Source organism: Thamnophis elegans, chromosome 14 (assembly GCF_009769535.1).
Source record: "Thamnophis elegans isolate rThaEle1 chromosome 14, rThaEle1.pri, whole genome shotgun sequence".
NCBI lineage: Eukaryota > Metazoa > Chordata > Lepidosauria > Squamata > Colubridae > Thamnophis > Thamnophis elegans.
The window spans coordinates 21,983,119-22,010,845 of NC_045554.1; the positions used below are offsets into that span (position 1 = coordinate 21,983,119).

At 46.2% G+C, this 27,727-nt stretch overlaps 2 protein-coding genes across 4 annotated transcripts in view; one reads left to right on the forward strand and one right to left on the reverse strand.

Annotated features, from left to right (window-relative positions):
* The first annotated feature begins 2,000 nt into the window (after positions 1–2,000).
* GNG13 (G protein subunit gamma 13) lies at positions 2,001–3,530 on the forward strand. Its single transcript, XM_032230339.1, has 2 exons — positions 2,001–2,107; positions 3,425–3,530. Exons 1-2 carry the CDS (start codon positions 2,010–2,012, stop codon positions 3,528–3,530), a joined length of 204 nt encoding a protein of 67 aa, XP_032086230.1. The 5' UTR covers positions 2,001–2,009.
* Positions 3,531–4,351: 821 nt separating this feature from the next.
* CHTF18 (chromosome transmission fidelity factor 18) overlaps positions 4,352–27,727 on the reverse strand; it is a 43,995-nt gene continuing 20,619 nt past the window's right edge. For all 3 annotated transcript variants that reach the window (XM_032230217.1, XM_032230216.1, XM_032230215.1), the window contains exons 10-22: positions 24,625–24,748; positions 22,529–22,665; positions 22,101–22,194; positions 21,142–21,240; positions 20,602–20,732; positions 15,280–15,448; positions 13,913–14,137; positions 13,074–13,223; positions 8,614–8,744; positions 7,827–7,953; positions 7,039–7,173; positions 5,960–6,017; positions 4,352–4,607 (exon numbers count right to left, since the gene is read on the reverse strand). In XM_032230217.1, the coding sequence (XP_032086108.1) occupies positions 4,468–4,607; positions 5,960–6,017; positions 7,039–7,173; positions 7,827–7,953; positions 8,614–8,744; positions 13,074–13,223; positions 13,913–14,137; positions 15,280–15,448; positions 20,602–20,732; positions 21,142–21,240; positions 22,101–22,194; positions 22,529–22,665; positions 24,625–24,748 (1,720 nt within the window). In that variant the 3' untranslated portion in view covers positions 4,352–4,467. The remainder of the gene's footprint in view (positions 4,608–5,959; positions 6,018–7,038; positions 7,174–7,826; positions 7,954–8,613; positions 8,745–13,073; positions 13,224–13,912; positions 14,138–15,279; positions 15,449–20,601; positions 20,733–21,141; positions 21,241–22,100; positions 22,195–22,528; positions 22,666–24,624; positions 24,749–27,727) is intronic.

Sequence of the window (27,727 nt, forward strand, 5' to 3'; positions counted from 1 at the left end):
AGGGGGCTCGGTATATGCCCATAACTACACTGAGGGAACTCTGTGGATGCCTGCCACGGTGATAGGCATCACCGGCCCTTGCTCCTACTTGGTAGAGCTTGAGGACAGAAGAAATTGGAGAAGGCATGTTGACCAACTTCGTGGCCGCCTCTCCAATTCCGTACTTAGACAACCAGAGGTAACTCCTGAACGGGTTAGTCAAAGCCCTACCCAAATGGAACTAACACTCATTCCTTCCACAGCCAACTCAAGCCTGAGTATGCTGGAGGACTATCTGATTGTGTTGCAGGCCCACAGCAAGCTCCGAGGAACAGGGCTCTAGAAGCTCCAGCCGCAGCCTGTGGAAAGTTCCAGGAGCTTCCACCAAGCGGAGCTGAGGAGCAAACAGGTCCATCTGACCTGTCCAAGGAAACTCCTCCTACTGAACTGTGCAGGTCAGGCAGAGCAACCCAAAAGCCCGCCTACCTGCATGACTACATCACAAATAGGATTGTTCCATCCAGGAGGGGAAGGGTGTTAGATATTCACCCCTTCCACTATGGTTTCCACCCAGGTCCTTTGTTTTGGTGGGAACTGAGGTTTGTTCCTATTGGTTGAAGGATCTGACAGCTCCCTATAAAAGGGCTGCTGTCAGACTCAACCTTTGCTGGATTGTTCTCACTTGTTGTACACAACAAAGAGCTGTTGTTACTGTTAGCTGTGTGTACCTATCCATTACCCAATCTAACAGAGGACTCTGAGGCCAAGAGACAGAACGATTGCTCTGGAAGCAGACAGCCACCTGCCCTTTTGTACCCACCAACGCAGGTCTGCCAAAGCAGCTCTTTGCATCCGATTAAATTTTGCATTTTCATCTAGCCAACAGCAGCTGTTTGCCCCCCCGCCCCCACCCCCCAGCATTTAGAAGGATTTGTTAGTTAAATGCTAATGCCACCAGATAAATGATGCAAATCGTGAGGTGGGAGAGCTTTATTTCCCAGTTAGCCCAGGGAATCTTGGGGACAAGCCTTTGAAATATTGGATGTATGTATGCTGGAGTCACTTTGTAACCTCAATAACCTTTAAATGAAAGAAATGGACATTGAGTCACACTAGGGCAGTGATGGCTAACCTTTTTGCCATCGCGTGCCAAAAGCAGGAGGAGCGCAGGAGACATGTGATCCCCTTTTGCAACCTTCTGACAATCAAAATCAATGGGGAAGTCAGATTCACTTAACAACCAGGTCCTTAACTTAATAACTGCAGTGATTCCCTTAACAATTGTGGCAAAAAAAGAATGTAAATTGGGGCAAAATTGATGTAACAATTTAACAACTCTCACTTAACAGAAATGTTGAGCTCAATTGTTGTCATACGTCAAGGATTTACCTGTACTGTTAAATCCATCCATGATGGAAATTAATAGTGAATCCAAGGTGCCCTTTGGCATTAAATCTTGACTTCATCTCTAGCCTACACAGGCAGTCCTCGACTTACAACAGTTCATTTAAAGACTATTCAAAGTTGCAACAGCACTGAAAAAAGTGATTTATGATCGTTTTCACACTTACAACCATTGCAGCATCCCTAGTCATGTGATCAAAATTTGGATGCTTGGCAACCTTGGCAACTACAACCGTCATAAACACAAGTCAAAAATGAATCAAAATGGCCCTTGCAGTGTCCCTGGGTCATGTGATTATCTTTTGCGACTTTCTGACAGTCATCGGGGAAGCCAGATTCACTTAACTGTATTGCTCACTTAACAACCATGGCAAGAATGGTTGTAAAAGAGGGCAAAGTTTATTTAAGAAATACTTCACTTAGCAAACAGAAATTTTGGACTCAATTGTGTGCAGGCTTCCTGTATTGCAGGCAAAAAACCTGATGGTAGTGGCAGTACCTTTCGTCCGAAGCTCTTTGCGACAGGAATCCCTCCAGACGACTGAATCCTTTTTTCCTTTGTTTTTCTCTTTAGAGAGGCGTCTCTCCTCCTTCCTTGATCAAAAAATTGACAGAGGCCAGGCTCCATGGATGAGTGGGATCCCCCCCAGTGGAAAAAGGAAATTGAAAGCCTTAAGTATCAGTTGGCTTACAAGCGGGAGGTGTCATCAAAAACAATTCCTGAGTGAGTTCACCAGATACTGTTTGGTGTAGAGAACTAGAATGTTACAACCCTTGAGTTTCCAGCCCCTAAAGTTGCAGAGAAAAGGCTTGAAAATGAGTGGGAAATGTGCAATAAGAGGGAGAGGGGCTAGCAGGAATTGTGATTATTCAGTTTTTGTTCCAATTATTATGTATCAGTCTTTTTGTTTATGTTCAGTACAACTCGACCAGTTAAATAATGAACAGTTGCATTCAAACACAGTTGGGTTTTTTGGTGATTTGCAATTAGTACACTTTGTGAACTCTACCCATTTGGTGAGCAGGATTCCATGCAAACTTGGGAAATGAGTAGAGACAAGTTAACATGGAGGCTGGATCTGCACATTTACATTTCCAGATTTAATTTCCAGTTAGAACTGGAAAGATCCAGCCTGAAATTTGGCAAACCCAGGCCATATTTTGAGTTTCTCCAACATTCTGGTTGTTGAAGTAAACCAAACCAAGTCGGATGATGACTTTTGATCAGAATAACCTATTGATAAGCCTCCGTGCAGAGAAATCAGGCTGGGAATTCCACTGCTGGCATTATTTTACATCTCTGGAAAGAAATCACCTCTGCTGTGCATTTCAGAGTATAATTCCCCTCCTCCTGATACAAAAGTAAAGATGATTTGATGTAGCGCTCAAACACACTAGACTAGCAGAGAGAACACTGGTCATTCTCTTCCAGCATCCCTTTAGACATAAAGCCAGCTGGGTTTGTTAATGTGTCAGAAGGCAAACTGCTTGGACCTGTATTCACCTATATGAACCAGGTTTGACTCAAAGGCTCAGGGGAAGAAGGGATGGAGGGCAGCACGGAGAATACATTGTTCACATTCTACATCCAGAAATCTCCTGCCTTTTGTGATATCATGATACATGCTTTTATTCAATAACTGTTTTTAAAATAATCACATGCAGATTTACTACCTTTTTAAAAAATATCTTATTGTGATGGCAGAAGAGATTATTACAGAAAAGTATCCAAGAGATTTCCTGAGTTTTGGAGATTTTCAAATACCATTATACCAAATGCAGCCATCCAGAGATTCGTATGAATGATGTGGATGTGCAAAAAATTAAGGCTCTGAAACAAAATTCTGCCGCTCCTCCTCATAACTTCTCATGACTTTCCTGTAAATTCCTGCTTGCATTTGTATTTATAAGTAATTTAACAACACTTTTTAAAGATGAGAATTTTACTCCTGGAGATGATTTCATCAATCTGTATAACAAGAGTTCAAAGTATAACACTGGATGTTAGCAGTGAGAGATCTTGCTTTCTGTTTCTTTGTAGATTCCTTAAATGGATTGAGGATGGGATCCCAGAAGATCCATTTCTGAACCCAGAACGCATGAAAAACAACCCCTGGGTGGAAAGAGGAAAATGTACAATCCTCTAGTCCATATTCTTAGCCCAGCACCATCCCTGATTGACAAATGCTTTCCTTTGGATATGCTCCAAATTTGCATAAACAGAAGGCTCCAAAGTTATTTGCTTGCCACTCTTGCTAAATTCTCATTCCTAGTCCTTTGTTAGTGCTGGGGCCTTATGTAAGGACTGTGTTACAGGGTTCCCAATTATTGGTCTCTGGGGCACTCTTGGGGTGGGTGTGGCTTAAGTGGAGATCCAGCTTTGTGCACAAGGGGCTCTGAAGGTGGGCTTTCCCACAGCTGTTCCCTCTGAAAGTCTGACGGCACTGTGTTTGCAATGTCTCCCAGATCCTGGCTGTGGGTTTGCTTCCAAGGGGTTGTCCTGCAGAAAGCCGGATTATCCTCACGGGGAAAGAGTGGCCTGGCCATCTGTTGTGTGGTGGGAGAGAACCAGGATGAACATGGCTTATCCTCATTGGCACAGAATGATGGGAGCCTCCAATGCCACATTGCAGTATGTTTATTTTAAACCTGTCAGTTCATGATTTGGAAACCACTGGGAGGGATAAATTTGTATGGAGGAGACTTCCTATTTTGAATCACTTAACTAAAAGAATGGAAATTAATTGTAACCAGAAAGAGTGAAGCAGAATCAAAGTCCTTAAGAACCCCACCAATTGCTCTTTCTTGTAACTCTAATTTTGTTTGCTGTCTTCTTTCTTTCTTTCTTTCTTTTTTTTAGATATAAACATACATTTTATAAGCATTTTCATTTTTTTTGTATTTTAGGAAACAGTTTTGCAGTAAAAAACTGCATGAGTGTAATAAGTTTGTAAATGAAATAAAGCAATACTAAGCATGTCTTTATTTACTCCAAAATAGGATTTTATACCAAAAAATACATTAAAAAGTTCTCCTTTTGCCTGATTTTTTATGCCCTTATTTTATTTTTTATTTTTTTAAATGTTAGAACAAATCTTTAATATAAATGTTTCTCCGAACTGCATTGGAAACACCTTCATTAAACCGGAACCAAACATCACTTTGCCCAACAGCTTTTCCAATTTGTTTTTCTACTGTATTTTTATCAAGTACTTGATCAGCTTCTAGGAAGAAAAAAGAAAAGAAAAAAATTGTATTGTAAGGGCTTTGGTGATCATAAAGTCAAAATGGATACTAGAACCACACAACTAAAATTTTCTCTCTTCTTTATATGACTTGCTTATAAACAAGAGGTGGTTGATTAGGCCTGCCTTAAACTGAGAACCAGAATGCCCAGGCTGGTTAAAGAAGACAGCTCTAACCACAATCAGGGATCAAAGTTTGCAGCCTGATGATTTCCTCGTCCTTAGATTCTTCAACTTATTCTACCTGAAGGGGAGATTAAGGTTATTTTTTCAGCTCTGGAGGGGAACAATAGCAAAAATAACCCTAATTTACTAGTTTGATAGGTGAAGTTGGAGAACCCAAGGACAAAGAATCATCAAGCTGCAAGCCTTGATCACCAATCATAGTTAGAGCTGCCTTCTTTAACCAGCCTGAGCCATTCTCTGGTTCTCAGTTCAAGGCAGACCTGATCAAATCAGAAATCAAAGCAGAAATCAAAGATATTTTTATATCATGTCCCTCACTGGGGGTGCATTCGTCACAATAAAAAAGCACAAGTAAAAACTGCAGAAAAACATTCAAGTCCATATAACCACAATACATTTATAGTGACTGTAAGTTTAAGAACCACTAACTTAATGAGCTGAAGGGGCTTGCCAGCTTTTCATTGTTTTTGTCAGCACTTTATTAAGAATTTTAAAAGATTAAAGAAAACATCATGGAGGGGATTCAGGAAATGCTACTTTATGGTTGCAGAGGATATTGACTGCTGAAATCTCATCCACAACTTTCGCTGTCCCTGCTTTTGGAGACCACAGGGACAAGGTGGGCTTTCTGTTTTCCTGGGGCTGAGCAATCCTTTCACTTGTGGCCAAAGCTCAAAACAACTACAATTTCTGTGCTGCAAATTGAAATAACTTTCTAACCCAGTGAATGCTACTACGGCCAACCAAGGAAGCTAGAAAGGACTGGCTCTCTCCCATCATTCTCAGTAGGCTTTCATAACAGAGAGCAAGGGAGTATCACACCCTGTTGTCCCGTTCTCGAATGGTATGACTGTTGTGTGTTTTAAATTGTGTATTGTTTGTTTTTTATTTTTTTGTCTGTACCCCCCCCCCCTTCCCAGATTTGATTTGTCAGCCGCCCTGAGTCCCCTTCGGGGGAAAAGGGCAGCATATAAATATAATAAATGAAATGAAAATGAAATGAAAGAGCCCAGCCAACAACTCCTCTTCCCCATGAGGGCTCTCTCCTTGAAGAGACATTTAAATTCAGTCTGACGGGGGAGCTGAACCATACTTTAGCCCACCATTTCCCCAGACAGGATGTTTCCCATCAGCCCCAATCTTACCTGGTGAAGGGGCTGCCTTTTTCTTGAGGATGACCTGGCCAAAGAAGTCTCTTTCTGGCTGGAGGAAGAGGGAAACAGAGATCATCGGCAACTACTCTTCCCCACCCCTCCCCCACTCAAAAGGTTTACTCTTCTCAAAGAGCAGCACAAAAACAACAGGCTGCAGCTATTTCACAATCTCTGCCAGAACCTGGATGTCCACCAGGGCCCCCGGGGCATAAAGGAACCCAATTTGGTACCTTCTTTACTGAATTTCTCTCTATGTTTTTCAACAATAAAACAAAATAGGAAATTGACAGGGTACAAGGCTAAATTCAACTTTAGCTTCATGATCTCCATTCCCAAATACCCCCGAGACTCCATCTAGACCCCACTGTTGTTTCTAGGCAAAATGGGTGGCTTTAAGCTGATGCCTTGTTGGGAAACGTGCCACCCTGCCCAGAAAGCCAAAAGCCCCTCAGGTGCCCCTCAAGGGTTGGAACAAACTCTTCCTCCTTGGGTGAATCAGGGGTTATGACTGGTTCCTTACTTCATGGCCTTCATTTTGGCAGAACTGGTTCACCAACTGGCAAAATGGCCACTGATCTCTACAAGTAGCACCTTTACAAACTTGGATCTCTCCATTCTCCTCAGGACTACCATGTCAACACTTCCAAACTTGTCCTAAGCCTGTGGATACATCCTTGGCATGGCCAGGTTTTCTGAGAACTATATCAGTTCTGAGAACAATCTATATCAGCAACTTTGCTAGTCTGAGTGGATGAAAAATCACCAATAAAAAAAAAACTATACTAGTTTCTAGGGGGGCTGAAGTCATGTTTCTCATTTGCAATTTGTAATTTTTCATGAACCAGTTTCCTTACTTAGTGGACGTTCTGACAGCTCAGCAACTCCAGCTGCCTAGCAATGTATTCCAGAATCTTTAACCCTGCAACTCATATGGTTTCTCAGGCCAAAGAAAGTGTGGGGTTTCTTTTAGGCACACTTTTAGGCACACACACACAAGGCCATGCACGCTTTGGCCAAACTCTGCAATCCTGCACCATCCTGCCCCTCCAGCTCTTATATACGGTCATCACCTTTTCCTCAACTGTCGCTCTCTTCACAATTTGGTCAAGACTTTGCTCGTGGTTCCTGATCCTAGATTTACGGCACTCTCCACCTGTCCCCGTTTCACGGCTGGCCTCTGTGGGGAGTGACCTGGCCTCTAATGCCTGAGGGAGAGCAGAGAAACATTGGGGTGTTCAGGAGGGAGAAGAATGAAACAAGGGGAAAATTACATCAGTTTTACCAGAGCTGTATGTAATCTTGAACTGTTAGACTTAAAATTTAAATGTTTATGATCAATTCCAAAATGCCCCCATTGTGTATTTTCTCCAAATTGTTTATTTTTTAAAAAGAGCAGATTAAAAGTATTTGTTCTCTTTTAATGCATCACAGATCACTTTGGACCTACACCTGGGAGTTAGTGGCAGATTGAAGAAATGGGATGGGCAAAAAAAAGATCCCTGCACTCCACCCCCCCCCTTCCCAGGAAACATGGGGATGTTTCTTCTCAGAAGCCCTCAGGATATTTGTATCATAATGAATAATAATTCCATGGTGGGGAAAGTGGGGTGGGGATGGGCGGGTGCAGGTGCAGCCACCTGCTTTGGACTCTCTGTTTGCAAATGAGGCAATGAAACGAGAGCTTGGCTCTTCTGAATTGCCACCAAAGGCTGGCCACCTAGCACAGGCATCTCACACTTTGAGATCCGGTCCAAAGGTGCGTTTGTAAGGCGAGCATGGCGAACTGCTAACTCCTCAGAACAGGCCACCAAGCCAGCCAGCCAATGGTGCCCGGGGGCTCCCCAAGTGGAGGCAATACCTGGCGAGGGGCCTCCATCTGCCTCATCTTCTCCACTTGGATCTCTCGCGCAATGAGCTGCTTGGCCTGGTAAGTCAACGGTTTCCGAAACGGGAGATCAGGAAACCTACAAACCTCTTCCACATTCCTGGGGTTTGCAACCGAGGCAGCAGTATTATTGTAAAAGGAAACAAGACCCAAAGCATTAACAAAGCCAACCATCCCTTTCACACCCACACTTTTACTTGAATACAATTTGGCATTTGGATCACAACAAGGTTTTGTAAACCCTACTGAAATAAGAGCAGAAGAGCTGGAAATACACCCAAACCTACACAATAAGGTCATTAGAGCCCTTCCTGCCCATATCCAGGAATCTTTGAGTTAATCCCTATGTATGTGAAATATTCCAGGGTGGGTCAACCGTGCAGCTGAACTGATGGAACAGACCCCAACCACTTTCAGATTCCAGCTATGTCATGTTGAACACAGCCTTTATAAAACTTTAGAAAACCAGAGGGATTTCTCTGCAGGGTTGGCTTTCCATTCACCCTGAAACATCCTCAGGAAGCCTAGGGAACTAGGACTCAACCGTCCCATTTGCTAGCTTGAAATACCATTGGTATATCTGAACATGAAGCATTTGATCAGCCGGTTCTTCTGCCCAGCAGCAACACCACTGGCATGTCTGATTTTCACAAGGGACTCAGCACTGCAGGCTACTCTTGCACCAGATGTTGCGTTTCCAGTGAGAACAATTGTGAAACCATGCAAAAATTACCTGCTTACCTGAAAAGGTAGTACTTACGGGTCAAGCTTATAGATGTACTGGCCTTCTGGAGTCCGCTCTTGATGGTAAGTAAGATTGTATGTCAGCATAATATTGATCAGCTGCGATAGCTGCTCCTTTTCCTTCTGACTGTACAGCTGTGTGTTCACCTAAGGAGGTAAGAATGAATCATCCCAAGCTCCGTCTTCATTTAGCATTCTCCCACCATCCAGCTTCCGAGGGACTTGCAAGCAGGAGGCAGAGAACCACATCCCTTTTCCTTCATCTCTCTCCAGTAACATTTGGGGAGAGTTCTCCTCGATCTGGAGATAACGTAGACGCTCCTCCATGCCTTCATCCAATTCTGTTTGAAAGCCGCTCTAGTTAGTTATTATGTCTTAAGGACATCAAAAGGGATCTGCTCGATCAGGCCAAAGCTCAAATTAGCCCAGTGTTTTGATTTTCACAGCAAGGAAACTGGTGGGATGCTTGAAGCAGGAGACAGAGGAGGCCAGGCCTCATCCCATGGCTGTTCTCCAAAACGGGCATTTGGAGGGATGTGGAGATATCATGGAGTCTTCAGTACCAACAGGTTTTACCAAATCTTTCCTCCACTAAAGGCATCAAATTAATGGTCAATACTACAACTTACACAGAATGAATAATCATGAGGTTATGATTATTAGGTTATTGATTTACAATTATTTTTCATACCATATTAAAATTTGATTTTAAAAAATAGGAAAGTAGCTTCCTCCCATAATTGGGGCTTACCAGGGGATGTGACTCTAAATATACCGTATTTTCACGACCAAAAGCCACACCGGATTATAAGCCGCAGTATCAATTAGCGTTAATTTTTCAAACTTTTTCCACATATAAAGCGCACCGGGTTATAAGCCGCACGTTTCCCGACGCTTCTGGACATCTGTTGCAGTCGCGAGGAGGAGCGGAGAACAGTGCGAAGGTTCTTGGCGCTCCAGGAAGCCCCGAAAGCAGCTGGGGGAGGCGCACGGCTTGGTTTCTCCTCCCTGGACGTCGCAGCAGCAGCCCCAAGCGCACCGACCTCTGTGTTTTTCGCATCGGGGCATGCTCTTGCAGCACACCCCGATGCGAAAAACACTGAGATCGGTGCGCTTGGGGCTGCTGCTGCGACGTCCAGGGAGGAGAAACCAAGCCGTGCGCCTCTCCCAGCTGCTTTCGGGGCTTCCTGGAGCGCCAAGAACCTTCGCGCTGTTCTCCGCACTCTCCTCGGCTCCTCACAACTGCAATAGACGTCCAGAAGCGGCAGGGGCTATCGAGCTGGAAATCCAATCCCCATTAGCCCCAAAAGCCGCTTCTGGACATCTATTGCAGTCGCGAGGAGCGGAGGAGAGCGCGAATCTTCTTGGCGCTCCAGGAAGCCCCGAAAGCAGCTGGGAGATCTTTTTCCACATATAAAGCGCACCGGGTTATAAGCCGCACTGCCGGTTTTGGATCAAATTTTAGGATTTTCAGTGCGGCTTATAGTCGTGAAAATACGGTATACCTTCTTCCCTGGCTTCAGCTGATAAGGAGTCTCCCTTTATTTATTTATCAGCACAAATATAACAAATGTAACAAAAAGGCAACAGTAAAAAATATTGGGTTTCTGTCTGGATGGTCTCTTGTGACGAGCCGAAGGACAGAGAATGGAAGTGTGATCTTCCTCCCATATTTGGGCATACCAGGGGTTGTGACTTTAAATAAATAAATAAATATATATTTTCTGGCTGTGGTAACAGCCAGAAAAGTTAATACAAAGCTAATTGGTTCTATAAAGAGGCATAGAATCAAAATCATGTGAGATATTAGTACCACTTTATAAAGCCTTAGTAAGACCACACCTGGAATACTGAATCCAGTTTTGGTCAACACATTACAAAAAAGATGTTGAGATTTTGGAAAAAGTACAAAAAAGACAATTGAAGGCCTGGAGACTAAAACATGAAGAACGGTTGCAGGATTTGGGCTTGGTTAGTTTAGAGAAAAGAAAAACTAGGGGGGACATGATAGCAGTATTCCATGCTATTTCATTTTTTTCAAGCTTTTTTTCTTCAATTTGTGCATCACCCTGTATTGCAATATCAATGAAACATACTTTATTTCCATAATAATGATGTCAGATTTGCTGTGGATCAGATGTCTATCTGTTTGGATCTGAAAGTTCCACAGGATCTTGACCTGTTCATTTTCAAGAACTTTATCAACTTGGTGTTCCCAGTAATTTTTGCTGCATTCAACCCCAACTTTCTGGCAAAGCTTCCAGTGTATGATTGGAAGGAGGGAGTCAATGGCTCCCAGCAGCCGGCTGGGAGTGATCTGGCTGAAGCACAGCTTCTGCAGGACAGCCCTGGGGCTTCACTTGGGAAAGCATACAGCGGCATCTGGTTAATGATGAACTGCCTTCTGTATCTGATCCGAGAACACATATGATAGCGATGGCTAACCTTTTTGTCGTCACGTGCCGAAAGCGTGTGGGCACCCATAATGCAATGTGAGCACCCCATCCCCTTCCTGCATGCACCCTCCTCCCGTGCATTCACGGCAGAGACCTAGAAACCAGCTGGTCAGAGGGGGGCACACGTGCATGCGTGGTGAAGCTGAGCGACGGCTCACCTGCCTGCAGAGAGGGCTCTGCATGCCGCCTGTGCCATAGGGCAAAGGCAATGGCAGAGGAGGTTAGCCAGATTACTCATGAGGAGGCAGCCTTGTCCCTCTTGATGGGCTGCACCAGAAGCTGGCTATTTAGCACAGCAGACAGATGGAGACAATACTTGGAACAATGTATTCATTCCCTAGTTGTGTTTACTGGTTGTTGTGATTCCTGCCTTGCTATGAATTCATTCCGTTTTGGTATCAATTTGATTTTGGATTGTGCCTTGTGAACTCTGGACTTTTCCTGCCTGTGAATCCTCTTGTGTTGTGGATTTAATTTTGCCTGGTGGATTTGTCTTGCTTGGGAAACGTTTGCTCTGTGGACTAGCATTGGTCTGCTTTTGGCTGGACTTAATTTTTTTTGTGAAGGGAATTGCTGAGCAATACCAAGACTAAGAAACCCACTAAACCACTGTTACATTTGTGTGTAAGTGGGACAGCATGATGTAATCAATTCTTGTTTCTCCAATGTAATCCACCCCTATAACACCTCAACCAAGAACGCTGGATCGAAAGTCAGTGACTGTGGATTTGAATTTGGATCTGGGTTTGGTACAGATTTTATCTCCAAAATTAGGCTTCTTGAAGCCCCAGGTTCTTCTGATTAATGCCATTTGCTGAGGCTGAGTGTGTAACATCATTCAGTTTCATGGGACAGGAATCAAAGGTGACCCATAGGTCCATGTACTGAGAAGCTTTCCAATTAATAGTTATAATTAATGAAATAAGTTAGGAGCCTGGGAGATAACAAAAGAGTTTCCTGGATACACTAATACCCAGGCAAAATGGTAGAGCCCTGGGCATCTGACGAAGGCCACAATGACATCAGAATGCCTCACATGTTGCAATGACACAATGTAACTAGCATCAATGATTAATAATTGCACCATTTGTGTCAGGAGGTGCATTATGGCACTTGTCCTACCCACCTGCCATAACAGACTGCAATTTGTATAACTGGGAAAGAATAACACTGTCCTTCCTAAATGGGCTGCCATTTTCAAACACCACCAAATGGGGGAAGGAAATTGTTTGGTTTTGTTTTCTTACATGCAGACTTCAAAAACAGTTAACTCATGGCTTAGACCAGCCTCTGAAACTTGCCAAAGATAGGCCACACCACGCCAGGCAGAGCTCACTCAGAATCACAGAATGTTGAGAGCAATTGGGCAGCATCTTCCAGCACTGATAGATATATGTAACTGTTCAACAGTTGGAAGACTTCAGGGAATACATTACCAATATTTCTTGAGATTAGCATGGCAAGAAAAGAAGATGTTGCTAACATTTCCTGAGTTGATGGTTTTCCATTCATAGGAATATTTTTATTTGGGGGCTATAGCAATGTCGATCTTTGGACAGGTCTTAAGCAAGAGAATAATTGGCAAGGCAGGCTGGCACAAAACTGCCTTTCTTGGTAAGCAGCTCTCCATTCTTGCTTCAGCTGGCATCGTTTATCATCACTTGCCAGAATGCGTTGTAAATGCATTCATGTGTGTGTGTGTGCTTGCGCCTTTGAGTCATTGACTCCTGGTAACTGCCTGGATGGGTCCCTGCAGTTATCCTGGCGAGATCTCAGAAGTGGTTTGCCATTGTCTGCTGAGAGAAGCTGGCCCAAGATCTCCCAGCTGGCTTTGTGCCTAGGGCAGGATTACACCTCCACAAACTGGCTCTCCTTCATGCCTTGCAAAAGAGATCAAAGCAGGGGCTATGTCTTTGACCTAAGGATTTGATTCTTATTGTCTCTCTAGCCACTGTGTTGCTCGTTCAGCCAGTCCTGACCTATGAAACCCTTCCCATCCCCAGGAAAAAGTTTTTCTTACCGGTCTCAGTTTTGGTGAAATAATCTCCAAGAGGAGACAAAGGGCTTCAAGGGTAAAAGATTGAGGTCTGACACGACTGCGTGAGTTGGGTGCAATTCCAGAAATCATGGAATCTACCAAGTGATGCATCTGGGTCAGTTTTGATAGAGCCTGAGTGAGAAAAAGAACAGGAAGCATTGGCAGGCAGGCAAAGTTCCAAAGAGATTTCGTCACCATCATGCAGAATATTGACAGAGTGCAATTTCTCCCAAAAGGCCGCGACAGGTTGGTTGGCTGTCAAAGCCTCCCTAAGAAGCTGCCTTCTACAGATGACAGCCTTGAGGAAGAATGCAACGTCTGTTTGGAAAACGCGAACTTAGTTCAGAAAAACAGATGGGTGTGAGAAAGAAAGTCAAGATTACCCCACCCTGACTATCTTTGGTATAAAAGAGAAAGAAGGAAAACCGTTGGAAGGCTTTCATGATTATTATAATAAAATGAGGTTCTAATCTTTCTTATGGCCTTTGTTTCTTTCCCATTCTATCTCGAACGGTTGACACCAACTCAGTAGATCTTGCATTTAGGAGTTTTCTGCAGTTTTCTCTCTCAGACCTAAACTGAACTTGAGACTGTCTGAATTTGCATACAAAAGTGCAATTTTTATCCCTAAACTATGACTCTTCATCTCCATAAGAGGCATATGAACTTTGAAACAGGTTCATCAGAAGCCAAAGAGAGGGAAGGGTAGTTCTCCACTTCATGATCATCAGGGGATTTTGTGAATCATGAAGGTGACCGATGCTAAACTCACTTTTTTGTTTTTCCTAGCCAGTCCCTGATGGTTTTGTCTCCATTCATACCTCATGTTGGCTGTGCGGATATGTCAGTCTGGGAATACTGGAAGCAGCAAAGAGCACGTGGAAAGAAACTGGGAGGAAGGGCAAGTATCTCATCAGCTGAAAGCTCTGGCTGCACAGGATTGCCTTGCCCAGCAGATCAGAGAAGCCAAGCCACTCCAAGGCCAAGCAGACCGAGTCCAAGCTGGAATCTTTCACCTTCATATTGAGGAAATTGTCATACAAGCCCTGCAAAAAACAGGGCCAGGGTGAAGCCAGCCACAACAGAAGTGTCCGAGACTAGACCAGACCATTGTGTAGATGGGATCTAGGACAATTAAACAGGGGAACATGGCTGCACCCACTCCACCGCAGGGTCCCCCCACAGCCAACCCATCGCATTTATTCTTGGCTGCCCCCTGCCAGAGCCCCTTTCCCACCAATGGTCTGCCGGCACTCCAACACAACCAACTCCTGGGTGATTTGCCTAGGAATCCTTGTCCCCTGCCAGGCCATAGCGCAGGAAAAGTCACAGTGCATCCTTGGTTTGCTCTCAAGGAAATGGCATGATAAATGTGAAGGGCCCCGCTCGGAAAAGGGACTCTCAACCACGCCCCAACAGCTTCCCCAGCCAAGCACATTCTCTGTAACTGCAGTGAAAATAAATATGTTGCAATCCCAAAACCCTCTTTAAAAGAGGTTTTCTTGTAATAAGTACCTAATCCTAACCTGTTGTGCAATTATTCTCCTAGTCAATACGTTTTCTTTGATCTTACTAGGATGATGTTTCTAATGGATTCCAGTATCTGCAAGAGCTGAATTTGGTACTGTAAGAGCTTTTTTGGCGTCTTCCCATAAAAGCAACTTACTTGAGCTTCATCCCTGAAGCATCTGTTGCCAATTCAAGGGAGTATCACCTCTGATAGAAAATGGAGTCTTGTCTCTGAGCAGGACACTCCTGAGAAAACACCCCTGGCTGAACTGAAGAGCACCTGGGCAACTGACAGCAGAATGATTTTGCATGGACTGAATTCAACAGACCTTTCAAGATCGGGAAACCCCAGAAGAACTGTATTTATTGGTTGACTTTGTCTTTAGCCACAGAGCCCTGAAAAATAAAAGGCCCCAACTTTTCCAAGATCACCACATTTAGTAGAGTTGGAAATCTTGCTCTAAGATACCAGCCAGTGAAAAGTATAATTTTGGAGTGATGGTGGTGTAAAGATAATGGGTCATGTTATTTCATGCTTTTTTATTTTTGTGAAAATTGTTTTTCTCTCTCCCTCCCTCTCTGAGTCAACAGAACTCTTTCAGCAACCAAACACAATTGGTGAGATGGGGAGACAGGTTTGAACTGAGGAAATGAACTTAAATTCAACACTGGTAGGTACCTGGCTAAGCTTTTCATATTCCCCTGAAGAAACACTAAGGTGCAAAATGCGATGGAACTGCTGAGTGGAGGAACTGATGGCCGTCTGACCTGCGTCTCTGCCAAAGTCATCATCAGCTCCACTAAGAAGAAGGCTGGCTGGAAGGGAAGAGTCTGTTCCTAAGTTCTTCCTTGGCAAGAAAAAGAAAGCAATAAGAACAAAGGTTGGTTTCTTTGGGAGGAGCGAAAGAAAAGACAGTAAATGACATTTCTAGGTTATTTAAGGAACAGATAAAGGGCAGTCAATATCTTAAATAACGAATGAATGCTTTACCTTAGTAAAGTGGAGAAGCAGGAGTAGAAACCCCAAAGTAATAAATGTTTAAATACAGACTTATCTGCTCCCCAAGCATGGTAGCTGTGGCATGTTAATGTCTGGCACCTCAATAGAAAAATGCTCTCACACTGCACACAGAAGAAAGAGCAGGGCAAGAGTCTTGGCTTGAAGGATGCAGATCCAATTATCCAGTGACAGAATAAGCAACTTCCTTAATCATGTATGTCTCATTTAAAGCCAAGTTGTATCTAGCTTTCTTCAAATATCGTAATAAAGTGCATTCAATGTCATGTATATATTTTGCTATTTTCCCTGCCAAAACAAGGTATTTCAAGGGCCTAAAGTCTCTTGGCGGAGAAATGCCCCCCCCCCCTCAGTTGCTCCCGCTGAAGAGCCAGACGGTCAGATGGAGCCACTCTGGGTCTGGATGCTCCAGAGACCCCTGGCGCAGAGCCACCTCCCCCTGCGGAATCCTCCAATGGGGGGATGTCGTCATGTTCACCAGGTCTGCCAGCCAGGGGCTACGTGGCCAGTAGGGGGCCACCAGATCCATCTCTGCTCTCTCTGTCACTAGCTTCCTCAGAACCCCAGGGATGAGGGGAAGGGAAGGCATAGAGAAGACTGGCCGGCCATCTGCAGCGAACAGCATCTGCATCCACTGCTCCACTGTCGGGAACCTCAAGATGAAGCTTGGCAGCTGGGTGTTCGACGGGGTTGCGAAGAGATCCACTGTCAGGTGGCCGAACCTCCTGCAAATCTGCTGGAAGACACTGGGATGGAGTTGCCATTCTCCGTTGTCAAATATCTCCCTGCTGAGCCAGTCCGCCTGCTGGTTCTCTACCCCGGAGATGTGCTCTGCCCTGATCGATCGGATGTTCCTTTCCGCCCAGTTCCACAGCCAGAGGGCCTCGTTGCGCAGGGCCTTGGAATGCGTGCCCCCCTGCTTGTTCACATGGGCCTTTGCTGCCACGTTGTCCATCAGGACCAGGACGTATGGTCGGACACTGTTGCCTTGAAGTGTCGCAGAGCCAGATGGATGGCTCTGAGCTCCAGCCAGTTGATGTTGTTGTGCAGGTCCGTTGGAGTCCAGGGGCCCTGGGCTCTTTGGGACTCCAGGTGCGCTCCCCAGCCAAATAGGCTCGCGTCCGTCGTGAGCACCTTCCTTGCTGGCTCCCTGAATAGGGACCCTCTGCCTAGAGCTAGAGATAGCCACCAACGGAACGAGAGGAGCACCTGGGGTGTCACGAGAACCTTGAAGATCGCGTCGCTCATCCTGCATCTCTGGTGCGGGAACAGGAACCACTGGAGTTCTCTGGCATGGAGACGGGCCCAGGGCATGATCCCAATGCATGACATGAATTTCCTGAGAAGCCTGGAAAGAAGAACTACATGGACAGAACGAGTCTTACGGATCTCCTGAACCAGCTGAACCAGTGAAAACCTGAGGAACCTACGATGCTCAGGGGCGATCCTGATGTGTAAATAGGCCTCCGTGAGATCAACTGAGGCCAGAAAATCCCCCTGTCAGATACCTTCTAGGATGGACTTGAGAGAAGCCATCTTGAACCTACGGTAAACCAATCTGGAGTTGAGTAATTTGAGGTCCAAGATGGCCCTCAACCCCCTTGAACTCTTGGGCACTAGGAACAGGTTAGAATAAAATCCTGATCCCCTCTCCCTCTGGAACCAACTCTACTGCCCTGATGGCCAGCAGGTGTTGGATGGCCTTGCCCAGGAGGGCCCGCTTGGCTGGATTCCTAGAGGAGGTGAAGGTTCGGAACCTATTCAGGGGCTGCGAGTGGAACTCCAGTTGAAGCCCGAGCCTAACAGTCTGGAGGACCCACTCATCTGAGGTGATGCAATCCCAGGAATCCGTGAATAAAGAGAGGCGGCCGCCAATGGGGTGATCCAGAGGCAGATCACTTGAACCTGTGGAAGGGTCGGCCGCCCCCACCCCCCTTTCCTTCGAAAGGGCCACTTGCCCTGCAGTTGGCTTCTGAATCTGTCCCTGGAAAACTGCCTATCCCCCTGTCTGGGAAATCTGGGTGCAGTGTACCTCTGTTGCTGGAACTCCGACTCAGGTGGACAATAGGATGCTCTTCTGGGGTAAGGAGTCTGTCGGTGCTCTGACCGCCTGGTCGTGGCCGGGAAGACCTTATGCTTGTTCTTGTCTTCCACAAGAATGGGATCCAGAGATGAACCAAACAGCTTGTCCCCGGTATAATCTGCTCTTGCCAGGTGCCATTTTGGCTGGGAATTTGCCTGCCAATGACGTAGCCATAGCAGGCGTCTGGATGCTGCTGCGGAAGGTAAAGCTCTAGAAGAATACTTTACCACATCCTGGGTGGCGTCCGCTGAGAACTGGGTGGCTGCCATTACTTTGGTGATGTCCTGCAACAGTCTCACGTCTGAAGCCGGAGTCCTGTCCCACAGCTGCTCCAGTCATAGCAAGGTGGATCTGTTGAAAAAGGAGGCGGCCGCAGCCGCCCTAATTGCCCATGTCACTGCCTGAAAGGTCTTCCGCATTACCATCTCTGCTTTCTTATCCTCCGCTTTGAGGCAGTTAGAGATGTCTCCAGTCACCACCGCGGAAGCTGAAGCCAGGTTAGCAACTGGAGTGTCCACTGGAGGTACCTGTAGAGCTTGGGCAAAGGCAGCATTAAGTTTATAGAACCTGCGGTCATTGCTCCCTGGGTTGGGGAAAGAACCTGGTCTAACCCACTGGGACTTAAGCACCTCCAAAAACAGGTCTGGGGTAGGAATCTCTTCCTTCTCCACCTGGGGCCTGTGGAAGGGCCTCTTCTTGTCCCCCCCCACCCCTGCTTGTGCCAGGGGTGACAGCTGCTGGGCTGGGCTCTGGATTGTTGTTCGGGTCTTCCGTGGCCTTGGCCTTACGTAATAAGGAGCTAAACAAGGAGGGAGGGAAAAGACCGTGATATTGGGTGCCTCAGGGACCTGGGCGTCCTCGTCCTCTGAAAACCCAATGTCCTTCAATTCCCCCTCCTCTAGATCCGAGCCCTTGCTGGCAGTGAAGAGAGAGGATGACCTGGTCTCTCTGGGGGCAGATGACCTGGAATGGTCCTGATGACCCCTGGGGTTACCCTGGGAAGTCTTTCTTCTGGAACCCTGGGACTGGTGCTTCATCCCTGTGGCTATCCCCTGTGCTATGGCTAGAACTTCCTGAAAGCTCTCAGGAAGTTCTGGGAGAGAGGGATGAAGATCTAGGGGTTGCAGAAAATCGCCTGAGCCTGGTGATTGTGGGGCCAGCCAGCACCTGGAAGGGCTAGGAGCTCTGTGCCCGAAGGGATCCCCCCATACCCCCGAAGGGTGGGCAGGTGATAAGGGGGGGTGATAGGGAACTGCGCCCTCTGATATAGCCCCCTGGGAATCCCAGGGAATCAGGCTGGGCCTCCTCCAGTGTGGGAAGCCTGCGGGGGGAGCGAGATCTGGAGGGCGACAGACTGATAGGGTCCCTAATCCTCCTCTTGGAAGCCCTGGTGACCCGCACCTCCTTGCTGGAGGTCTCCCTCCTCACGGCCCTGGAGGTGCTCTTCTTGGCGGAGGACCTCCCTCTGGTGATTAGGGGAAAAACCCTGGAGGTCCTTGCCGCCTCCACCATTCTACTCATGGTTGCGTTCACCACCTCCTCCTTCCTACCGGCCTCGGCTCGACTGCGCGTCCTGCCGCTTTAAGGCTCCGCGCCTTCACAAGCTTGCCGCCGATCTGTGGCCCGAACGACGGCCCACTGCCAAACTCTGGGCCCTCCCCGGATTACCGGCGGAGTTCAGGCCTCCCTCTGGCTCTGGTGGTAGTTTCTGGGCGCCCGCAGCGTCCGTAACCAGGCACGCCAACCACGCGCCCCACTCACATACTTTAAGATGATTGCGATCCAAGATGGCGACCGTCGAACCTGCAGTCAGAGTTCTCCGCTCCGATCCTTGGGAAACGCTGGGAGGATGTCCTCTGCTTCTGCCTCATGCGATCCCTCGATGCCTGGATCTCCTCGGAGCTCGTGGCTAGGTAAGGGCTCCCCTCCCCGCAACCATCGGGCCGCTTGGGGCTTGTGCTAGAGAAGCGGCAAGGCTCTAGGGCTAGCAGCAGGCGAAGCACGGATGAGGAGAGGTGATCCAAACAAAGGAATTAGTCTGTTGAAAAGATCTTTGAAGTGAAGGAAGAGTCAGGAAAAACACTCCTTCTGGGCCGAGGACTGAGGTTAATCTGGGAAAGTCAGGAGGAGCAGAGGTGTGGCCTCAAGATTTACCTTAGTCTCCGGGCAAAAGGGTGGTGTTAATACCAGTTGTGACTCCTCCCATGCCTCACTTCAGAGACGGGAGGGGATACAGGGGTAAAGTTCCACGCCATAAAGTGGAAATCAGTTTTGGTTCCGCAGAAGAACATGCCAAAATGTTGATCCTAATAAATGAATAGATTTCTTTAGAACGTTGTCTCAAGGTTCGTAAATTAATTAGGTCATATTTTGGAAACTTCACACAGTTACCCCGTGCCATGCTGATTTAGCCACTTTTGTTTTAAAACATCTTGAGATCTGTATTGGACAGCTCTGGATACAAAGTTGAAAAATTTCAGCAAAACCTGTTTCACGGACCTCAGAAACAATGATTAAGAAAGAATGTCAAAGTATTAAAAATTAAAGGATTTTTCAGAGAATCAAGATTAAAAAAGCCAATTTTGTAAATACAGCCTACTAAAAACTGAACGCATGACTGGGTTTGCTTTGATCCATATGGATAATGGAGGTTCTTATTTGTTCCCCAGCAGTAATGGATGATTTATATTGTGCATCTTCCTACACTTACTCCAACTGCCATCCTGGCAAGGTAGGTTGAGCTGCAAGAGCACAACTGGCTCAGGCCCACTTCATTGAGGTTGTGGGCCTGAAGAGGGTCTTTTTGGTCTCCAGGTCAATCTTCTTAACCAGCACACAATGGTTGCAATTGGGCTCCTTCTGTCTCAGTTGAATGAGACACAAGAGCAATTCTTTCTCACCTCCGCACTTTGGGCAGCTGGAAGATCTCCTGCCAGATGGAAAACAGCCCTTTGTTCCGGTCCTTTAAGCCAACTGTTGCAGTCTGAACTGTCCTCACATTCAGCTCTTTCTTCCCTCGGCTATACAGGAACTTGAATAAGAGGAGACTGGGTCACATGGGGTGAAATGGAGAAGGGAAGGCAAGTGTCAAGATTCTGATCATGCCCAGCTTAGCTCAGGAAGAATCTGAGCAAACAAAAGACACCAAGTTCATCTGTCTGAGAATCTTTTACCAAACAGGCAAACTTCTACTCCTTATGGATATGCAGCAATGTTTGAGTTCGGCGCCTGCCTTTTAGAGCTGCATATCTGGTTCTCAAGCAGCACATTTTTATAGTGGCCCAACAGTATCACAATAGTGAAGTGTTTATGCATAACCTTTTAAATAAGAAGATATGAGCATGGTGATGAAACAATAATAGAGCATTTGTATGGCATTAAATCCCTGCTTTCAACTTACAAGATGGGGGAAAACGGAATCTGCCAATAATGTAACTAACCTGCAAAGTGTTAATACAAGAGCGAATGTCATTGTCGGTCTTCTCACACAATGTTGTGAGTGCCCCAATATCAGCTTTCATGCCCTGTAGTATGGCAATCTGAAATGCATAAGGATGGGCATTATGCTGCTGCACAGATGGCTTTGCATACACAAAACATATTAGCAACGTTTTTTTATTACATAATAATAAGATAGTATAAGAATAAGTAATTAGCAAAATCCTGACTATTGCTTGGAGCAAAAAACTTTTAGACCAGTATTGTTTCTATCTAGCTTTTGAACATTAAGAGTAACAGATAAGTCAATCTTCTAACATGGGAGAACCATCAATGAGATGTCCCTTCTGATATTACTGGCCACAGAAGGATCAGAGGAACTTCTTTCCACAGGATTAAACAAGCAAGTAGAAACCAGGTATATTCTGCAACTTGCAGAGACTAGGGGGCTTGCAGGCTAAAAGGGAAAACAATTTAATCAATTATTTCCACACTTTTCTGTACTGGTAGTCCCAGACTTACAGCCATTCATTCAGTGATTCTTCAAAGTTACAATCACACTGAAAAAGTGACTTATGACCATTTTTCACACTTATGGCTGTTGCAACATCCCCATGGTCCCGTGATCAAAATTTGGATGCTTGACAACTGGTTCATATTTATGATGGCTGCAGCATCCCGGAGTCATGTGATGGCTTTTTATAACATGACAAACAAGGTCAGTAATAATTCACTTAACTGTGGCAAGAAAGGTTAAAAAAAATGGAGCAAAAGTTACTTAAGAACAACCTCATATAGCAACAGAAATGTTGAGCTCAATTGTGGGTGAAGACTACTGGTACTGTCTGGGTCAAAGACCAAGCAGGTCTATCTTTTGATGCTTACTCATACAATATTCTTACTGCAGACAAAATGATCACAAAAAAGGAAATAGAAAAACCATGCGGTTGGGTGTGCTTGCCTCATGCAGCCTCTGGACCAGCCTAGACTGCAAAGTTAAAGGAAAGTGGAGAAGAAAAGCTTGCTGCTTCAGAAGCCGCAAAGCAGGAACGTATCTGAAAAACAGAAGGGAAAAATATGCACAAAGATGGAAAGCTATGAAAACATCCAAAACAGAGGAATGGCTGGTGACAATAACAGTATTTGACAAATGGTAAAAATGACTTTTTGATTAAGGAAAGGACATATGTGACCAGAAACCCCCTTATGGCCTTTCTGCTGAAAACCCCAATAATGAACTGGTTATTTAAGATTTGATGATTAGAAAGGATAAAATATGGGAAGAAGAAAATTACGATGTAATGTTAAAGAGGAAGAACAGATGATAAATTTATCTACTGTAAAGATGTGCGTGCTCTCACATATACTCTCCCAAACACAATCTCTTACTGGTCATTGCAAATGCAGATGATTGGCCGTAGCAGAAGCCCACTTTGTCTTTTGCTCTTTGCCCCACTTGGTCGGTCTTCAGATTCTGCCATCCCAGCTTTCTGGTTGATTATGCTTAACAGCACATTGATAGATGCCTGAAAAGATAAAAAGGGCCAAAATAATTGCAGGGATAGCACAGGGGGCCAGAAAACTCTGAGAAGGGTCATCCTGAATCAATCTAGTTGAACACTACATCACTAACCAGTCATATCACAAGCAAGAAGAAGGTAGAGCTAAAGCTCCCCAGACGATATCCTACACCCCTGGACATGGAGACTATTTCATCTGCCATAGTTTCTACCCATAAAATCATAGGGCAAAAGAACCTTGGAGGTCTTTTCTTTAAGATCTCCAGTGATGGAGCATCCACAACTCCAGAAGGCAATCTTCTCCACAAACCAATTGTTCTCATTGTCAAGAAATTTCTCTTTAGTTCTAGGTTGGATCTCTCTTTAACTAGCTTCCACCCATTACTTCTTGTCCTGCCCTCAGGTACTTTGGAGAATAACTCCTTCCTCCATGTGATTGCTCCTCAGTTATCATGTCACCCCTAATCCTTGAGTAGACATATCTAGTTCCCTCAGTCATCCATCATGTGGTTTAGCCTGCAGACTTTGTTGCTTTTCTTTGCAGTCCATCTAGGGTCTTAGTATTTGTTTTTTGTATTGTGGTAAACAGAATCGGACAAAATTGTTAAAATATTTCTAAACAGAAACTCAGAAAACATGCTTCACTGTTGCCTCTACTGTTCCTTTAGCATATCTTAACATGTTCATTTAAATAAAAAATATTATTCTTTGGGGAATTTTTTTGAATATATTGGATGATGGACCCACCATATGCGGCCACTCTCCCACATATGGTATAAGTAGTCCTTGCTTAACGAACATTCACTTTACAACCATTTGAAATTACAATGGCACCGAATGTGTGCTTTATGGTCTGTAAAGAACCGGGAGCTACCATCAATGACTGTGTCTTCCACTCAGAACCATGACAGCAGGTTGGTCTCCGCATTCCATGGTCACCAAAATTCACCATGTTTTTGGCCTGTTCCAGCAGAAAATACCAATTCAAATGAATAGGTTTGTTTAACACTGCAAATGCTCTATAGCCAGTCCTCATTTAGTGACTACTTCTGTTTGCAACTATTTGCAAGCCTGACAGTAATAAACATACCCATGTTTATTTTCTGGGTAGGTCTTATTTTTGGGGAAATACGATACTAAATGCATCCGTCTGGCTGACGATCTTAACCCGGGTTTATTTTCGGGATAGGGCTTATATTACGAGCATCCCAAAAAATCATACTAGAGCTTATTTTCTGGTTGGGTTTTATTTTCGGGGAAACTTGGTAATAAACAGGATTTCTGATATACTTATGCCCACATTTCTGTGCCGAATAACAACACATGCCTGGGTGGGAGCATTGCTACATAAGAGAACTTCATGTAAACGAGACAGCAGCAACCAGCAATCTTCAGTGTCTCTCAGTCATGGGGTTTGCTTAGCGACCATTGGGACCAATTGCAGTTGCCAAACAAGGACAGAGTATACGCCATTTGAACACTGGAACACAATGTCTCTTGTTCTGTGTGTGAAATACTCAAAACCATTTCATCCTAGCAAACAAGGGAAAGAAAATGCAAAACTCCAGGTGGGCCACATCCTAAGCAGAAGAACAAATGTATCCATATGGAGAATAAAGCCCCTCCTTTAAAAAGGATTCTTTTAAAAAAGATTCACAGAAATCTTAAGATGGAGGAAGCTAGATGTGTTCATCCTTGAGAGGAGAATGTGGACGGACCAAAATTATTTCAAAGGGACTCACATAGAAGGTCAAGCTCTCTCACATCATTAGGGTTGACTCAGCCTTCCGTCCTTCCAAGGTCGGTAAAATGAGGACCCAACTGTTGCAGGCAAGAGGCTGACTCTGTGAACCTCCTAGAGAGGGCTGTAAAGCACTGTGAAGCGGTATATAAGTGCTATTGCTAAGTGCGATTAATTGCAGAATACAGAAGAACTGTCTGATAAATCAGCCAAGATTCCCTTACCATTGGAGCACCGTCTATCTCATCAATGACCAAGCAGTTGGGCTTCTCATTGGCCCCCAGCACCGATTTCATCTGAGTGGCAGCCTCAATTTGCGTTTGGAAGATATCTGGGCTACGGTCATCACTGAAATAAACATTCTGGGTTAAAGGTAGTGAAGGAAGGGCTTCGTATAACGGTTGCCTCACAAAGAGCCAGACTGGGGGCGCCTTGTCAGCAGCAGGAGTAAGAAAACATTTGAGCACAGGGTGCATGGAGTTCAGCGCAGCAAGCACAGCTGCAGATGAGATGGCTGCAGTTTTGCACCTGGTCCTGGGTCAGCGCAGCCGTGGCTTCAACCAGTGGAGTAGTTTTTCCTGTTATGTGAAAATCCTCCTAAGGGAAGCAATGCTGTGTTCCCTACTCTTCGGGTCCATGTCAGCCGGATCTCCAGAGTCTGGTTTACAGCTTGCTTGCCCTCAGCTGCCATAGAAATAGGGAGGTTTGCACCCATCAACTGAGTGGAGTTGTTTGGGCTTTTCCAAGGCCAGCCATCCTGGGCCTCTGCTGAAGGTTTTCCCATAACATCATATTGGATGCTGATTGGTCTTTCTCGTCTGGACCCTGGGGGGGATGGGTTTGGGGTGACTTTCAATGTGTAACTTTCAAGCCAATTTTTCCCAGATCTTGCCTTGCTTTTGTTGCTCTCAGTGCATTGTTATCTTGCTGACTCTGCTGCCAGCTGCCTGTCCACTCCTAGGGTCCCTGGGCCGTTGTCTGCTTGGCTAGGGGACTGAACGGAGGACAGAAGATGGAGCCTTGAGTAGGACGTTTCGATCTGAGGAGGAGGAAGAAGGTCCGGACGCCCCTCCCTCCCCCCAGCCTTGTCCCATTTACCATCGCAGCTGCCTGAATCATTATTCCTTGTTATTAGGAATATTGGGAACAACAGATAATGGCAGCAGTAGGGACAAGGTTTGGGTATCAAGAAAACCATCGCTTTCCCCCCCTTTGCCTTGAGCAGCTGGGGCCAGCTTTAGATCTTGGCCCACCAGACTATGGGTATTACACAACCCTAGGAAAGAGACTTTCGCCTATGTGGTCCGCTGATCTTCACTGGGACTTTAAGGGGAATAGGATTGAACAATTCTTGCTCATAAACATCATGCATTTTTGCCTCCCCTTTATTACACACGACTGCCTTGTATACTATCGAACTTTGACCTTCCGGCTGTGGACTTTTTTTTGGGGCATAGAAGAAGGAGAAGAGTGGAGCCCCCCATTAGGGTGTGATCCCCTCCCCCCCTCAGGAGAGGGTGGATTATTACGTTGGACTATTACGAACTTAATACTATCTTGAACCTGCGCAACCCTATCATTTTCTAATTTTAACTGGTATGTTGAGTGCATGGGATTGTCTGGTTGTATGAATGATCTCACTTTTATTTTTATTTAGCTGTATTTGTGTTTTAATTTTACTCTATTAGTGAGGACTGCTTGTGTGAGAGTTTGAGTATGAATGATTCGGAGGACCTGGCGGGTTATATGGGGGCCATTGGGGTGGTTGGGGGGGCTATATCCACGGGAGAGGGTCGGAGCATTGCGGTCATAACAGGGAGAGGCAGATACGGCGGGGACTTTAGGGCAGGCCATCATTGGGGAAGGAGGGTTCGCTATATTACAGAGATCCCTCCTTCCGGCCCTAGGAGTCCCACTCCAAGGTCAGATGGCGCGAGTGATCAGGACCCTGGTCTCAGGCTGCTGTCGCTAAATGCCAGGTCTGTGGTTCATAAGGCCCCCCTCATCCGGGACTTGATAACTGATGAGGGCGCAGACCTGGCATGTATTACTGAAACATGGCTGGGCACGGAGGGAGGAGTCCCCCTCGTAGAGATGTGCCCAGCCGGATTTCAGGTGCTACACCAGCCGAGAGCCCAGGGAAGGGGTGGCGGTGTGGCTATTGTAATCCGGGAGTCTTTAGTACCTCGTAGGATCCCTGCTCCGGAGCTTGTCGGGTGTGAGTCCCTGCTGGTGAAGCTGGACCTCAAGGGTCAAGTGGGTCTGCTGCTTACGTACCTGCCTCCCAACTGCGTTGCAGCAGCCCTCCCCTCGCTCCTCGAGTCAGTAGCCGAGCTGGCAGCTGAGTTCCCTAGACTCATAGTTCTGGGGGACTTCAACTTGCCTTCGCTCGGTGAACGCTCTGACGGAGCGCAGGAGTTCATGGCTTCCATGACAGCCATGGGCTTGACTCAGGTAATTCGAGGCCCAACCCACTCAGCGGGTCACACGCTCGACCTCGTATTCCTCTCGGAGCAGTGGAGTTACGATCTTGGTCTGAGGGGTAATGAGATCATACCCCTGTCGTGGTCAGACCACTGCCTACTGAGGCTAGACTTCCGGAGGCCAAACCCCCACCGTAGGGAGGAGGAACCGACCAGGTGGTTCCGCCCCAAGCGACTGATGGACCCCATTAGGTTCCAGACGGAGCTTGGGGTTATTCCAGATACTCTCGCCCACAGTTCGGTTGAGACCCTTGTCGCTGCCTGGCACTCGGCAGCTTTGGGGTCTCTAAACCGGATTGCGCCACTACGGCCCCTCCGGGTCAGCGGCCCCCGGAGGCCTCCTTGGTTTACCGAGGAGCTCCGGGAGATAAAGCGCCGGAGGAGACGCCTAGAGCACCTGTGGAGATTAGACAGGTCCGAATTGAACCGGGCACTTGTAACAGCATGCACCAAGGAGTATACTCGCGCTCTAAGATCGGCAAAAAGAACATACATTGCCTCCTTGGTAGCGTCCGCCGAGTCCCGCCCAGCCGCCCTGTTCAGGATAACCCGCTCCCTCCTAAATAGGAGGGAGACGGGGGACCCCTTACAGGGTAAGGCTGAGGAGTATGTTCAGTTCTTGGCGGACAAAGTTGCCCGGTTTCGAGCGGACCTGGACTCCACTCTTGCAGAGCCGGCTGAGACACAGGGGAAAGACTTGGCAAACCATCTCTGGGTTGAGTTTCAGGGAGTTGCCTCTGGGGATGTGGACAAGGCTATGCGAGCTGTGAGTACCTCCACTTGTGTACTGGACCCGTGTCCCTCCTGGCTGGTTGCCAACAGCAGTGAGGTGACACGAGGCTGG

What these genes read in the sequence shown, in the direction of transcription:
- GNG13 (XM_032230339.1), top strand. Translation starts at nt 2,010, where the DNA reads ATGGATGAGTGGGATCCCCCCCAGTGGAAAAAGGAAATTGAAAGCCTT. An exon ending in TCATCAAAAACAATTCCTGA is followed by an intron (nt 2,108 to 3,424) that starts GTGAGTTCACCA and finishes GTTTCTTTGTAG; the next exon opens with ATTCCTTAAATGGATTGAGG.